The sequence below is a fragment of the Pelophylax lessonae genome (assembly GCF_965119305.1).
Source record: "Pelophylax lessonae genome assembly, chromosome: 2".
NCBI lineage: Eukaryota > Metazoa > Chordata > Amphibia > Anura > Ranidae > Pelophylax > Pelophylax lessonae.
This window is the reverse complement of record NC_138769.1, coordinates 569,819,991-569,833,575: the sequence shown is the minus strand read 5'-3', so window position 1 is coordinate 569,833,575 and position 13,585 is coordinate 569,819,991. Positions and strand designations below refer to the sequence as shown.

Genomic DNA, 13,585 nt, shown 5'->3' with positions numbered 1-13,585 from the left:
AAGGGGAATGCACAACTTTCCAATTTCTGGTGATAGTCAACCTGGCCGCCAAGAGCACGTGTATGATGACATGTTTGGAGGCGGGAGGGTACTTCTCTATTGTGAGGTTTAACAGGGCAAGGGCTGGGGAGGGCGATACAGTAAATTTTGTGATTTCCACTAGTTTGTCAAATACATCGTGCCAGTATCGGCGTAGAAGTGGGCAGTCCCAAAGGATATGGAATATGTCACCTATGTGTCTGCAGTGTCTCCAGCAAAGTGGAGAGGAGGATTTGTAAAACGTAGCCAGTTTGCAGGGTGTTAAGTGCCAACGGAGGGTAATCTTGATTGTTTGCTCCCAAAGCGCTGAGCACTTGGTGTGTTTGTAGGCATGGCGGAGTGCCGTCTGCCATTGGCCTGGTGTGTAAGAGTGTTGTATGTCCGCCTCCCATTGGAGGAGAGGGCGAGATTTGGTGAGTGTGGACTTGTCTTGCAGGGACGAGTATATCAGCGAAATGCCTTTTGAGGAGGTGGTAGGAGTATTTAAGAAGTTCCATATGCGGGATGGAAGGCCATACACCGGAGAGGGAAAAGTAGAAAGGAGATGTTTGATTCTGAGATAGGTAAAGAGCGCTGAGGGAGAGAGACCGTAGTCTTGCTGTAGGGATGGAAAGGGTCTCAGGACCTTGTCCTGAAAGAGATGCTGTAGCGTCAGAATGCCATGCGACGTCCAGTCTGTGAGAGAAATGTCAGGGATCAACAGGGTGATTGTTTCTAACAAAATAGGCGTTGGGGTTACATTAGAGGAGGTATTGGTTAGGGGCAGGAGTTTACACCATGCCGCAAGTGAAGCTACCATAGGGGGAGAGAAGAATGACGAAATTTTGGGACTATAAGGGGCGCTAAGTAACCAAGTTCGCAAGGATAATTTGGGTACCTGGGTAGATTCAATCTGACCCCAGCTAGTGGCGGGTGTGGATCGGAACCAGTCCTTAAGTTGAGTCGTCAGTGTAGCAAGGTAGTAGTCTCGAAAATCAACATAACCCGTTCCTCCCGCTAGTCGGTGCTTGATCAGAATCGAGTGTGCGCAATGTGGTTTCTTTTGTTGCCACATATATGCTCTCAGAATGGATTGTAGGGAGGTGAAATACGAGTTGGGGATGGGGATAGGTAGTGTGTGGAATAAATACAAAAGCTGGGGAAGAATCATCATTTTAGATGCTGCGAGTCTACCTGACCAGGAGAATTCGTGGTGTTGGAGTAGTTGGAGTTCGGATTGCATTTTAGAGAGGAAGGGGGGCATAGTTTGTCTTGAAAAGTGATTTTACCGACTTGGTCAAATAGATACCGAGGTATGGAATGGAGTGGTCTGCCCATGAGAATGGGAATTTTTGTTGGAGGATGCATTTAGTCGTTAGGTCAAGATGTAGATCAAGGATGGTGGATTTGGTCACGTTGACTTTGTAGTACGATACTTCGCTAAACCATTGTAGGATTCGATATGTTTCAGGTAGGGCCGTTGTAGGGTTAGTAAGCATCACTATTACGTCGTCCACAAATAGGCTTATCTTGTGAGTAACCGAGCCAAACTGGAACCCCGAAATAAGGGGATTAGAGCGGATATGGGCCGCTAATGGTTCCATTAGAAGATTAGAAATCAGGGGGGACAAGGGGCAGCCCTGACGGGTGCCATTCGTGATGTCGAAGGGTCTGGATAACATGTTGGAAGTGTAAACTCTCGCCGAGGGGGTGGAATACAGTGCAAGAACCGCTGACAGAATAGTACCTTAGAATTCGAATTTAATCAGTACAGCTCTGAGGTAGTCCCAATGGATCCTGTCGAACGCCTTCTCTGCATCCAAAGAGAGAAGCAAAGAAGGCGTTTGAGAGGTTGCAGCTTGGTAGATAATATTAAGCAGTCGTCTGGTAGCATCCGATGCTTGGTGGAAAGGTGTAAATCCCGTCTGGTCTAGGTGGACAATGGAGGGGAGGACTGCCTGGATCCTGTTAGCAAGCAATTTAGCGTGGATTTTGGCATCCATTTTTAGTAGGGATATTGGCCTAAAATTTTGAGGGGAAGTAGGGGCCTTCCCTGGTTTTGGAAGGGTGATGACCAAGGCTTGGAGCATTTCAGGTGGGAACCTAGAAGAGGAGGCAGCTTGGATAAAGACTGGTAGCAAAATGGGGTGAAAGGATGGAATGGAAGTGTTTGAAGTATTCGCCCGACAGACCTTTAGGACCAGGTGATTTGTTGGATGGAAGGGCTGAGATGACTGCTGTGATGTCTTGTGTCGTGAACGGGGCATTCAGGAGTGCCAAGTGTTCCGTGGAGAGGGTAGGGAGTGAGACTGCGGCCAAAAACTCATCAACCTCCTCCTTAGAGGGTTGGTGCGTTTCCGGATCTCGGTTAATATTATACAGGGCCTCGTAGTAGAGACTAAACGCGTTAACTATGTCTTGTGGGTTATATTCCTTTTTGGAGGATGTGGGGTTGTGAATATATTCGATTCTGGTCTTTACCCGTTGCCCTCTAATTTTTTGTGCCATTCTCTTCCCCGCTTTATTGGAGGTGGAGTAGGAAGCCACCTTGCACCTGCGGTGAAAGCGTTCAAAGTCCACCAGTAACAAAGACCTCAATTCTTGTCTCATAGCGGTAAGGCGCAGTTTGTGGGTGTGATCAGGGTGCCGCTTATTCAGCTCGTCCAGTTCAGCTATAGAAGTAAGAAGAGAGTCCACACGGGCGGATCTCTTTTTCTTTTCCCTAGAGCCCACCTGGATAAGCAGTCCTCTAACAAACGCCTTGTGAGCATTCCACACCACAGCCGGGTCGCATACAGAGTGTTGATTGTGGGCAAAGAATTGGTTAAGTTGGTTAGAGATATGATTGACAACATGGGGTTGTTGGAGTAGAAAGTTATTGGTACGCCAAATGAAATGGGATTGTTGGGTCGATTTGTCTGACAGGGTGAGTGTCAGTGGGGCATGGTCCGACCAGGCTATCGTGTGGATCTCAGAAGCTAAAACATTTTGCAACAACCACTTATCCAGTAGGAAGAGGTCAATCCTGGAATAAGTATTGTGGGATGGGGAAAAGTACGTGTAATCACGCTCTTCGGCATGCTGACATCGCCACGCATCGTGGAGGTCATGGGAATGGAGTCGTTTTTTTTCAGCTGAGAGTTGTGGCGCTTGAGAGGGGCAATAGCATCACATCAGGAACCGTGTTAAAATCTCCGCAGACAATTAAGTTTCCCTTTTGGACCTTGGCAGTGGCTTTGAGAGCCGTGGAGAGAAAAGGAATCTGTCGTTGGTTGGGTGCATATACATTGAGGATTGTATATTGTACATTGTTTATAGAACATACAAGGATAAGATAGCAGCCATTCACATCTGTGGTCAAGTGGTGTTGTTGGAAAGATACAGAGTCTCTGACAGCAATCATCACACCCCTTTTTTTGGCATTGAAGCAAGAGTGAAAAACGTGGGGAAAATTTTTATGACGCCAGTACTGCAATGGCGTTTGAGAGAAGTGAGTCTCTTGTACACATAGAATGTCACTGTGGTGAGCGGTGGCAGTTGACAACAATGATTTCCGCTTAGCTGGGTGGTTTAGTCTCCATGCGTTAATAGACAGGATCGTGAGTGGCATGGTGTGGAGGTGTATAGGTAGGGAGAGAATTGGAAGTACTCACACTTGGACGGGTTGACACTGATGAGTTAAGTGGGTGACCGAGTCCTGTGGATCAAGTAGAGCCTGGTCGTCGACCGAAGAGCTGGAAACAATATGAGCGTGGACCAGTAACTGTGAATACAACACAAGAAAAAAAAAAAAAAAACAGTAGCAACAAAAAATTAACAGAGACTATGCGTTAGAAAAGGTGCGCTTGTGATAGCGCCTGGAAGGCGGGTGGTGTAAGGCACTGGTAGGAAGCACAACCTCGGTGAACTACCAGTGAAACGGGGGGAAAAGTTTTCAAAAGAGCTCTGAGTTGGTGACAAGGAAGAGAGCTGGTGAGCGCTGGAAACCGCTACACGAGATAATTATGGGCGCTGACGAGAACTTCCATTAGGAAGTCATGGTTTGCATGGGTTCCTCCCACGGCGGAGTGGGTATGATACCCCAGGAATGGAGCAGTTGCATGCCATTTTGCATAGAGGAGATGGTATGTGGGATTCCGTTTTTGGTGACTAGAATAGTCGCCGGATGTCTCCATTTATAGGGTATGTTATTTTTCATCAAGGCTTTGGTGATGGAGTTAAGCTGTCTCCGCACTTGGAGGGTATACTTAGAGAGATCCGCGAACAATTGTATACTCTCATAAGGGGCCGGGAGTGTACGTTGAAGACGAGAAGCAGCCAGTAGGTGGTCTTTTGTCTGGTAAAAATGTACTCTCATAAGAGTGTCCCGTGGCACCGAGTCAGCCAGATGGTATGCTTTAGGCAATCGGTGTATGCGGTCTGTAGTAAGGTCCATAGCAGTGCAATCAGGGAGCATGGCCGCTATGAGGGAGCTGGCATAGGCGTGGAGTTCACTTTGGGGTACAGACTCAGGACTTCCATGCAGTTTGACGCTGTTACGTCTGGATCGGTCTTCTAAGTCAGCTAGCTTAGCTTTAATCCAGTGCTGTTCATCCCTGGTTTCATCGCACGTATCAATAATGTCATTAATGGTGTCAGTACAGTCAGCCATCTGTGTCTCCACAGAATGAAGCCTGCGATCCATCCCCTGTACATCAGATGCAACTTTCCCAAATAAAGTGGTCAGGTTCTGAAATAGAGAAGTTTGAAAGGACATCAGCATATCTTTTAGGGTGGTGTCCAGGACAGGCTGGCCTGTGGTGGGGAAGTCAGCTATGGATGCCTGCAGAGCGGGGGGCAGACAGAGGGCTAGAGTCCTGGCTGCTGAAGGGGAGACATGAGGACTGCATCTTTAGTCTCATGCAAGCCTTGGCAGGGCTGGATGAGGTAGGGGAATAGTCTCCTGGTCTGGGCGGGGAAGATGGTGAGGATAAGGGCGGCATTACCTCGGTGGAGATCCCTGCAGCGTCCGCTGGTTGTGAGGGAAGGAAGGCCGTGGCGGCGCCATCTTGCCTGACAGAGTCGCGCGGCGGTGATCGTCCTTCTGCTTGCGGGACATTGTGAGCAGGAGATTAGCGGGGAGATGCTGAGGAAGGAAGCGGGCTGATGCGGGTGCGAGCGGGTGTGTAGTCGCTGGATTCTCTCCCCTGTCTCTCGGAGTGAAGGCTTAAGCGGCCATCTCTGGTGAAGCTACGCCCCTCTCATACACTTTTTATAAAAAGGCGCTGGTAATCTTTTGCTGAATGTAGATATTAAGATGTCACGTATTTTATAAATATATAAATATTAAAATTATTAAATAATATGACAATATAAAATTATACGTGAGACCGCCTGATGACGCACAAGAGCGAAATGCATTGTGGTCATTGCTAACCCGGAAACAGGAATAATAGGCATTCGTAGCAGAGGCTGGGACGCTTGCCGACCGCCGCAATACAAAGGAGGGAAAGGAGATACAGGAGGGTGCTGCAGATCCCCGGAGAATATCTTCCTAATACCCAAAACGATTTGTACTGCCGAATTGCCCAGTGCCAGGAGGGCACAACAAATAGTAAGAGGCTAATTGTCACCCTTTAGTGTATGTTTTTAATGGAATAAAACAATATTTCACTATTGGAGGCTGTTCTCTTCTATATCTTTGTATGTGGGGACTATATGGTCCATCTCGAGTAATATAGGAGCAGGATATTCAAGGAGTCGAGGAGAGGTCTGATCCACCCAGTTAAAGGGATCATAGGCGTTGGGGGTCCTTTTGACCTGTTGGAAGCTGGTAAGAGGCCACGTGTGATACACCCCAGCACCTGGAGCACTGTGAATGAGAAAAAAATCAAAGATTTAAAAAGCACAATCTGGTTGCACGAATTGCCCGGATTTCTCTAGAGACACCATTTTTGAGCACTTTCTGTTATTATATGTGATTTAATTTATTGGTGGATACACTAGCAGGCACGTTTGTGGATTCATTTATTATATATAAGTTTTTTTATAAAAATCAAGGTTAGCACTTGCACTTTAAATAGATTATGCACCTGTAAGCACCTTCTTTTGCTTGTTGCACTAATTGGATAACAAAATATGCACTAATATAAGTCAACACTTATAATTGTAGCACTAGTAAGCACCTTGATATATATGAATCACATCTTGCACTTTATATAAACACGTATAATTTTATATTGTCATATTATTTAATAATTCTAATATTTATATATTTATAAAATACGTGACATCTTAATATCTACATTCAGCAAAAGATTACCAGCGCCTTTTTACCTATGATATATACCTATTTATTGTTTTAAACAATTAAAGGGGCAGCAGGTTATAATATCTTTTTTTAAAGGGCCAGGCACCTTCGCCATTTTTTTCTGTTGACACTTTTTATAGCTGCTGACTTTTAATAAACAAACAAAAAAAAAAAACAGGTGGAACTCCGCTTTAAAGTGACTCTAAAGGCATTTTTCTATTTGAAAAAAGTTTTATTTACCTACTCTACCTTACCTTTTCTTTGCAGGTCCCCAGCAGTGCTCTCCTCTTCTTCTTCTTCTTCTTCTTCTTCTTCTTCTCCTTCTTATGAATGCCCCCATAGCAAAACATGTGCTATGGGGGCACCCGTGTGGGCAGGCTACAGGATTCCCCACAGGATTTGACTGACCAATGGCTCCTGCTGCTCATAGTGTAGCCTGTGAGAGTAGGAAGAGGGGGGAGAAGACCTGTAGCCGGGCACAGCACTGGACTGATAGAGAACTCAGGTCCGTGTGGGAATAATTAGTGGGTTTTTTTTTTTTTTACCTTATCGCAGGTAATGTGTTAGGGTATAAAATACCAAGACTTTACAACCACTTTAAGAGTTGTTATACTTTACACTGAAAAATAATGTAAGCTGCAGTAGTATACACTAACTATCTGTCTAGTGAAAAAGTGTATGTAAAGATACAAACTCATTTTAATTTTGGATAGACTAGGGAAAGGTTAGAAGCTTTGTCAAGTTATTTTGCTGTCTGTGTCCGTGCTGGGGAGATTCACAATTTTTTTTTGAGCACTGTAACTGTCAAAAGATTGAACCCCTTCTTACTCTATTTGAGAAAATTAAAGGTTAGTTAAGGTGTATGTAAAGACAATCTGGTGATAAATACAGTATGTATAATTGTGTTATGAAATTTTCCTTTGTATAATGCCCTGCCTATTATAGCCATATATCTTAAATTATGACTTTGTACTTGACTAACATTAAGATTTTTTTTTTTTTTTCAGCACGTATATTTGCAAATATGTTCAAAAGCTCTTCTGTTTGGAGTTATGTGTCCAAAATGCCTCCAGAGCATTTAAACAACATCTATGGAGATTTTCCCCAGAAGGTGAGGCAGCACCTCGGTGACTGGTTGGAGAGGCAGCCTTGGTGAGTATCCCACCATAACTTATGAAGATACTACAAACACAGATGCAGATGCAGATGCAGATGCAGATTATACTGCATTCTAACAGATTTAACAGGTTTAAAATGTAAAATGTAAATGTGAAATGTAAAATTTAAAATGTATTGAAACAGTCATTTGAATAATGTGTACACTTTATATTAAAAATAGCATATTTTTTTCTTTCCTTGGTCAATGCCATTGTTTCACTCATGTACTTTAAAATGTCTTGATATTGGCTGGTAAAAAATACACAGAAAAAGTACCAACAGTAAACCCAAAACATGCCATTTCTAAACTCTTCAGTGAATAAACCAAAATTATAATTTTAACCAACATATGCTGTACATTAACCATATTATACTATTCAGTCATAGTCATATTATGGTATGTGAAGGCAAAATGCTATTGTAGATTTTGATGGAGAAGTAAAGAATTAGAACCACTATCAAGTTTTCACTGTTGTCTCTGTCTCTGGTGAGGAGATTCAGCCTGTTTGTCCTGGTGACCATTGTCAATTGAACTGAAAGTGGGAGGTGGTCTAAATTTTTCAGTTGTTACTAGAAAAAGAATATAGGCAAAATCTTCCAGCAGAAGCTATTCTGTCTTCAGATCATCCTCTCAGTTATATCCATCGTTTTTTTTTAGTTGGGGCAGTTTTGACCAAGTCAGCAGAGTTCACCATGGAGAGGGTGATTCTGTGGGCAGAAGAGTTGATTTACAAATAGATTATGCACTTTGCAAAGTGCAGTTGCACTCTGTAAGTGCAGTTGCTCCAGAGCTTAGTAAAGAAGGTAAACTTTCACTTGACATAGAATACCCAATCACATGCAAGGAAAATAAAAAAAAATGCATTTTTGCTTGCACATGATTGGATGATGGAAGTCAGCAGAGCTTCTGCTTATTTACTAAACTCTGGAGCAGTTTTAGTACAAAGTCTATTTGCCTTTAGTAAATCAACCCCAAGTATTTCCCCTGCCAAATATTTAAGGACCCTGTTTTCCCCTCTGGATAAATCAGATGCACTGGAATTCCTGGTAACTGACTACAAATGATGTATGGCTGAGAGAACCTCTGGCCATCCAATTTTTGTTTCCTTTGAGGACTCAGGGTTCTGAGCAATATTCTGTGGTTGTAGGTTGTGAATCTAAACTCTCCATTAATATCCTCGCTTGTTCTGCTGTCCTTGAGTGTTGGACGTGGTTTGCGTAGTACATGACTCCCCCCTACAAAATTTTAATACATTCTTTAATTAGGTGACTTACCCCAACAAAAATGTAAAACAATCTTTAATTCGTTTTCACTCAAAGTGTCTGCCTTGGTCTCAGTGAACTTTCTTTGTTAGCCCATAATTGACAAATCATTTTTTTCTACTAGGCCTTTGGCTGCAGTGGAAGAGTTTTGATCCATCGTCCAGAAAGCTTGCGCATATTGAATAAAGTTGTTGGTCAACAACAAGATGTTCCCTTGTCTACTCAAATCAGGCTCCAAACACACATCCATGCACACCAAATTAATTTGGCCTTGGTTTTTTAGGTGGCCCATTGGGGCAGCTCTAGTGAGCAAGTTCTTCTGCTGTATATACTGCAGACATAAGTGGCAGTAACTTTCTGTCTCTACTTTCATGTAAGGCCATTAGTCCCTATTAGTCTATTTACCTTCCAGTTTAGTGCACTGTCTAGGGAGGGTCATTTCTCTTAACCCCTCTTAAAGAGGGCTACAGTTGTCATATATGCTTCTGGCGCTGGTGCAGGGATTCATAACATACAAAGTTCCAACATGAATGCAATGGTATTTTCAAGCGTGGCTTCACAGAACGGTAATATTCATTGATATGTATGGATTACTGCAATCCCCAGTTGCAAATATTAGCAAAAATTACCCCAAAACATAATTTTTCAGCAGAAAAATGTAGTACTGTCTTTATCATACATAGGTGCTCTTAGTGAATTGGAATTAGCTGTTGAAATGGAAAGCCATTAGGCCAGGCCATAGACCGTGCAAATTTCTTTCCTGTAACCACGGGTTGCAGGAAAGAAATTTGCATGATTCCCTTAACACAGACAGTGCTGACAGGGGAATCCCACCTGCTGAGCTATTGTCTGCTCCTGGTAGGAGGCAGTATGAGCAGGGAAGCCATCCCTGCCAGCGCCCAGGAGATGACAGTGTTTATTGCTAGTGGCTATAACAGCTGCTAGAGATAATTGCAAGTCAATCCGGCAGGCTGTTTGTACCCAAGTTAATCGATTGATCAACTTGGTTCATTCAGCCTGCCCACACTCAGTTCGAATCGAGCTTTGAACTGTCTATGGCCGGCCTAAGGATGTAGATAATCTATACACAGAAAAGACCATGCTTAACCACTTTACAACCGGAGGATTTTGCTGTCTTCCGTCCAGGCCACTTTTTGCGATTCGGCGCTGTGCGACTTCAACTGACAATTGCGCGGTCGTGCGACGCCGTACCCAAACGAAATTTACGTCCTTTTTTTCCCACAAACAGAGCTTTCTTTTGGTGGTATTTGATCACCTGTGCGATTTTTACTTTTTGCGCTATAAACAAAAAAAGAGCGTTTATTTTGAAAAAATAACAATATTTTTCACATTTTTTTATATGAAATTCCCCCCAAAAAAGATGTAAAAACCAATTTTTTTAAAAGTTTTTGGCCAATTTGTTTTATGCTACATATGTTTGGTAAAAAAAATCGCAATAAGCGTATTTTGATTGGTTTGCGCAAAAGTTATTGCGTTTACTAACAAAGGGAAAGATTTCTGTCATTTTTGGTGTTTTTTTTTTAACGCGTAATGGCGGCGATCTGCGATTTTTTTTGCGGGACTGCGACATTGCGGCGGACAGACCGGACCCTGACTGACATTTTTGACACTTTTGGGGGTACCAGTGACATTACTGCAGTAATCAGTGCTATATATATGCACTGTTACTGTAAAAATGACACTGGCAGGGAAGGGGTTAATTTTATTGGAGAGGGAGGGGTTAATGTATGCCTGGTGCTTACTGACGTGTAGGGGGGGAGGTGACTATGTGATTCATGGACAGATCGGATGTCCAGCTATGCTGAACAGTCCGATCTGTCACTCCCTGTCACTATGGAGATCCGCCCGCTGTGTTTACACACAGCGGGCGGATCTCCAGACTCGATCCCCGACGATCGGGTAAGAGCAGCCGCTGCTCCTCCCCTGGCCCGACTCCCGCTGTGAATGAAAACAGCGGGAGCGAGCCTCCGGAAGGGGAGGAGTCCAGTCACGTTAATACTACGTGGCTGGACGGGAACGAGCCACTCTGCCGCAGTAGTATTACTGTGAGCGGTAGTAGAGTGGTTAACATCCTTAATTAAAAGCCATTAAGGATATAACTACTACCCAGCAGGGATCTCCAACTTTTCTAAACAAAGGGTTAGATTACTGTCCTTTCCGACTTTCAGGGGGCTTGACTCAGGCAAGTGGGAGTAGAAAATGTTTTGGCATCAGTGGAAAAAAACAAGGCCTCATCTTTGGTATTATGGGAGAAATAGTGCCCCATTGTTGGTGTCATTGGGAGGAATTGTGCCCCATCTTTGGTGTCATTGGGAGGAATAGTACCCCATCATTAAAGTCAGTGGGAAAAATATTGCCCCATCGTTGGTGTTGCTGGGAGAAATGATGTCCCATTGCTGGAGTCAGTGTATGGAATAGCGCCCAAAGTGCCAGATATAGGCAAGCAAAGGGCCGCTGTTTGGAGATCATTGCAACACAGCATTGTTCCATTTAGTCCGAGCCCTGAGAGTTGTCAGTCTGCTACAATGCCAGATACAGCTGGAGCCTGTAAACTTTTGTATTATTATACTCGTAACTCCACTTGCATCCAAGGTACAATCCTTGAGCCCTCTGGAGTGCTTGTGTTGAGACCAGTTCCGACATCAACACTATTCCAGAGGCTCTGTCTTTTCCTGGGGATGCTTCTAGGAAGAAGTGGGATGTTTCAGCTAAATCCTCCTGAAGTCCAAAAGCAGGTTACTCCTCTAGTCTCTATCTCTTCTCCAGACACCACAGTTTTTTTATTGGCTCTCTGCAATACAGATTAAAAAAAAGGAAAAAAACGGCGTGGGCCCCCCTCCCCCAGTCCATACCAGGCCCTTCGGAATGGGTACGGATTTTAAGGGGTACCCCACGCCAAAATTGGGAAAAACAAACGGCGTGGGGTCCCCCCCAAAATCCATACCAGACCCTTATCCAAGCAAGCAGCCTGGCTGGCCAGGATGGGGGAGGGGCATGAGCGAGCACCCCCCTCCTGAACCATATAAGGCCGCTTGCCCTCAACACGGGAAGGGTGCTTTGGGGTGCCCCCTAAAGCACCTTGTCCCCATGTTGATGGGAACAAGGGCCTCTTCTGGACAACCCTGGGCTGTGGTTGTTAGGGTCTGTGGGTGGGGGGCTTATCGGAATCTGGAAGCCCCCTTTAACAAAGGGGCCCCCAGATCCTGGCTTCCCCCATGTGAATAAATATCAGGGTACTTCGTACCCCTACCCATTCACCAAAAAAGTGTACAAAAAAATAAACACAAAAGCCAGTTTTTGACAAGTCCTTTACTAAAAAATAGTGCCCCCTGATGTAAATCCTTCGTCAATCACGTCGCCCGCCGCACCCGAAAAATAGAAGAAAAAAAAAGACGCTCCCTCCTCTTCACACGCCTCCTGGCTAATAAGCCACTTGAGCCATGACAGCTCTTATATAGGAAAGGGGCGGCGACACCCGGTTACATCACCCAGTGGCACCACCCCGTCTGACGTCACTAGAACTTTTTCCCTGTTCGACATGTTCTGGTTCGAACTGAACAGGGGGGTGTTCGGCCCATCACTATTGAGAAGTATTGAGACTCATTGGATGAATGGAGACTGTAACAGCTCCTGGACCTGTGCTAACAAATGGCTCCCAATCATGTGATCACCTTGATAGCTAGTCACAGTGATCACGTTTTTTTTTGTTTTTGTATCACCTTGTCTGGGGGGCCTACCATTCGTGAACAAAATGTTTGTACACCGATTGCAGCATTGGGCACAGGGCCTCTGGTCGTGAGTCATAGCAGGGGTCTATGGAATTCGGGATCCACCTCAACAGGTCTGTACCTGATGTACTCGATATCCATTCACATGGGGGAGCAGGATCTGGGGGCTCCCTTGTTAAAGGGGGCTTGTAGATTCCAATAAGCACCCACACCCACAGACCTCGATAACCACAGCCCAGGGTTGTCCGGAAGAGGGCCTTGTCCCCATCAACATGGGGACAAGGTGCTTTGGGGGACACCTCAAAGTACCCTCCCCTTGTTGAGGGCAAGTGGCCTGGTATGGTTAAGGAGAGGGGGGGTGCTCGCTGGTCTCCCCCCATCCTGGCCAGCCAAGCTGCTTGCTCAGATAAGGGTCTTGTATGGATTTTGGGGGGACCCCATGCCTTTTTTTTCACTTTTGACTAGGAATTCCCCTTAAAATCTATACCAGACCCAAACTGCCTGGTATGGATTTTGGGGGGACCCCATGCATTTTTTTTATAATCTGTCATAGGGTTCCCCTTAACCACTTAAATACAGGGCACTTTCATCCCCTTCCTGCCTAGAACAATTTTCAGCTTTCAGTGCTCATTGGCGTCTATGGGAAATCACCTTCAGCTTGACAGGGCACTGCACCCTGTCTTTAACATTGGCGTGTAAGGGAAATTTCGGTCTGCTTGACATGGCACTGCTCCCTGTCTTTAAAGCGGAGTTCCACCCAAAAGTAGAACTTCCGCTTTAAATACTGCTGATCTTCTGACATGCCACATATGGCATGTCATTTTTTTGGGGGGTGGAGAGGGTACCTAGATTTGACAGGTACCTTCTCCCTCTTCCGCTCGGGCCCCCTAGAGTTCTCCTCCCCCCCCCCCCTGCAATTTTCTGGGACACGTCACAGATCCCAGAAGATTTCCCAGCAATTCACAATGCGCATCGCTACTCGCGCATGTGCAGTGTGCACCCGGCTGTGAAGCCGCAAGCTGTCACAGCCGAGTGCTCACACTAGAGATGCCAGCGCCTCCGAGAGGAGAGGGGAAGGATCGAGGCTTTGGGAGGCCGCATTGCTGGA

At 45.1% G+C, this 13,585-nt stretch overlaps 1 protein-coding gene across 1 annotated transcript in view; it reads left to right on the top strand.

Annotated features, from left to right (window-relative positions):
• Positions 1 to 13,585, top strand: part of STAT6 (signal transducer and activator of transcription 6) — a 357,207-nt gene that overhangs the window by 214,989 nt on the left and 128,633 nt on the right. Inside the window, exon 3 of the mRNA XM_082248146.1 lies at positions 7,315 to 7,459. Within this exon, the coding sequence (XP_082104272.1) occupies positions 7,332 to 7,459 (128 nt within the window). The 5' untranslated portion in view covers positions 7,315 to 7,331. The remainder of the gene's footprint in view (positions 1 to 7,314; positions 7,460 to 13,585) is intronic.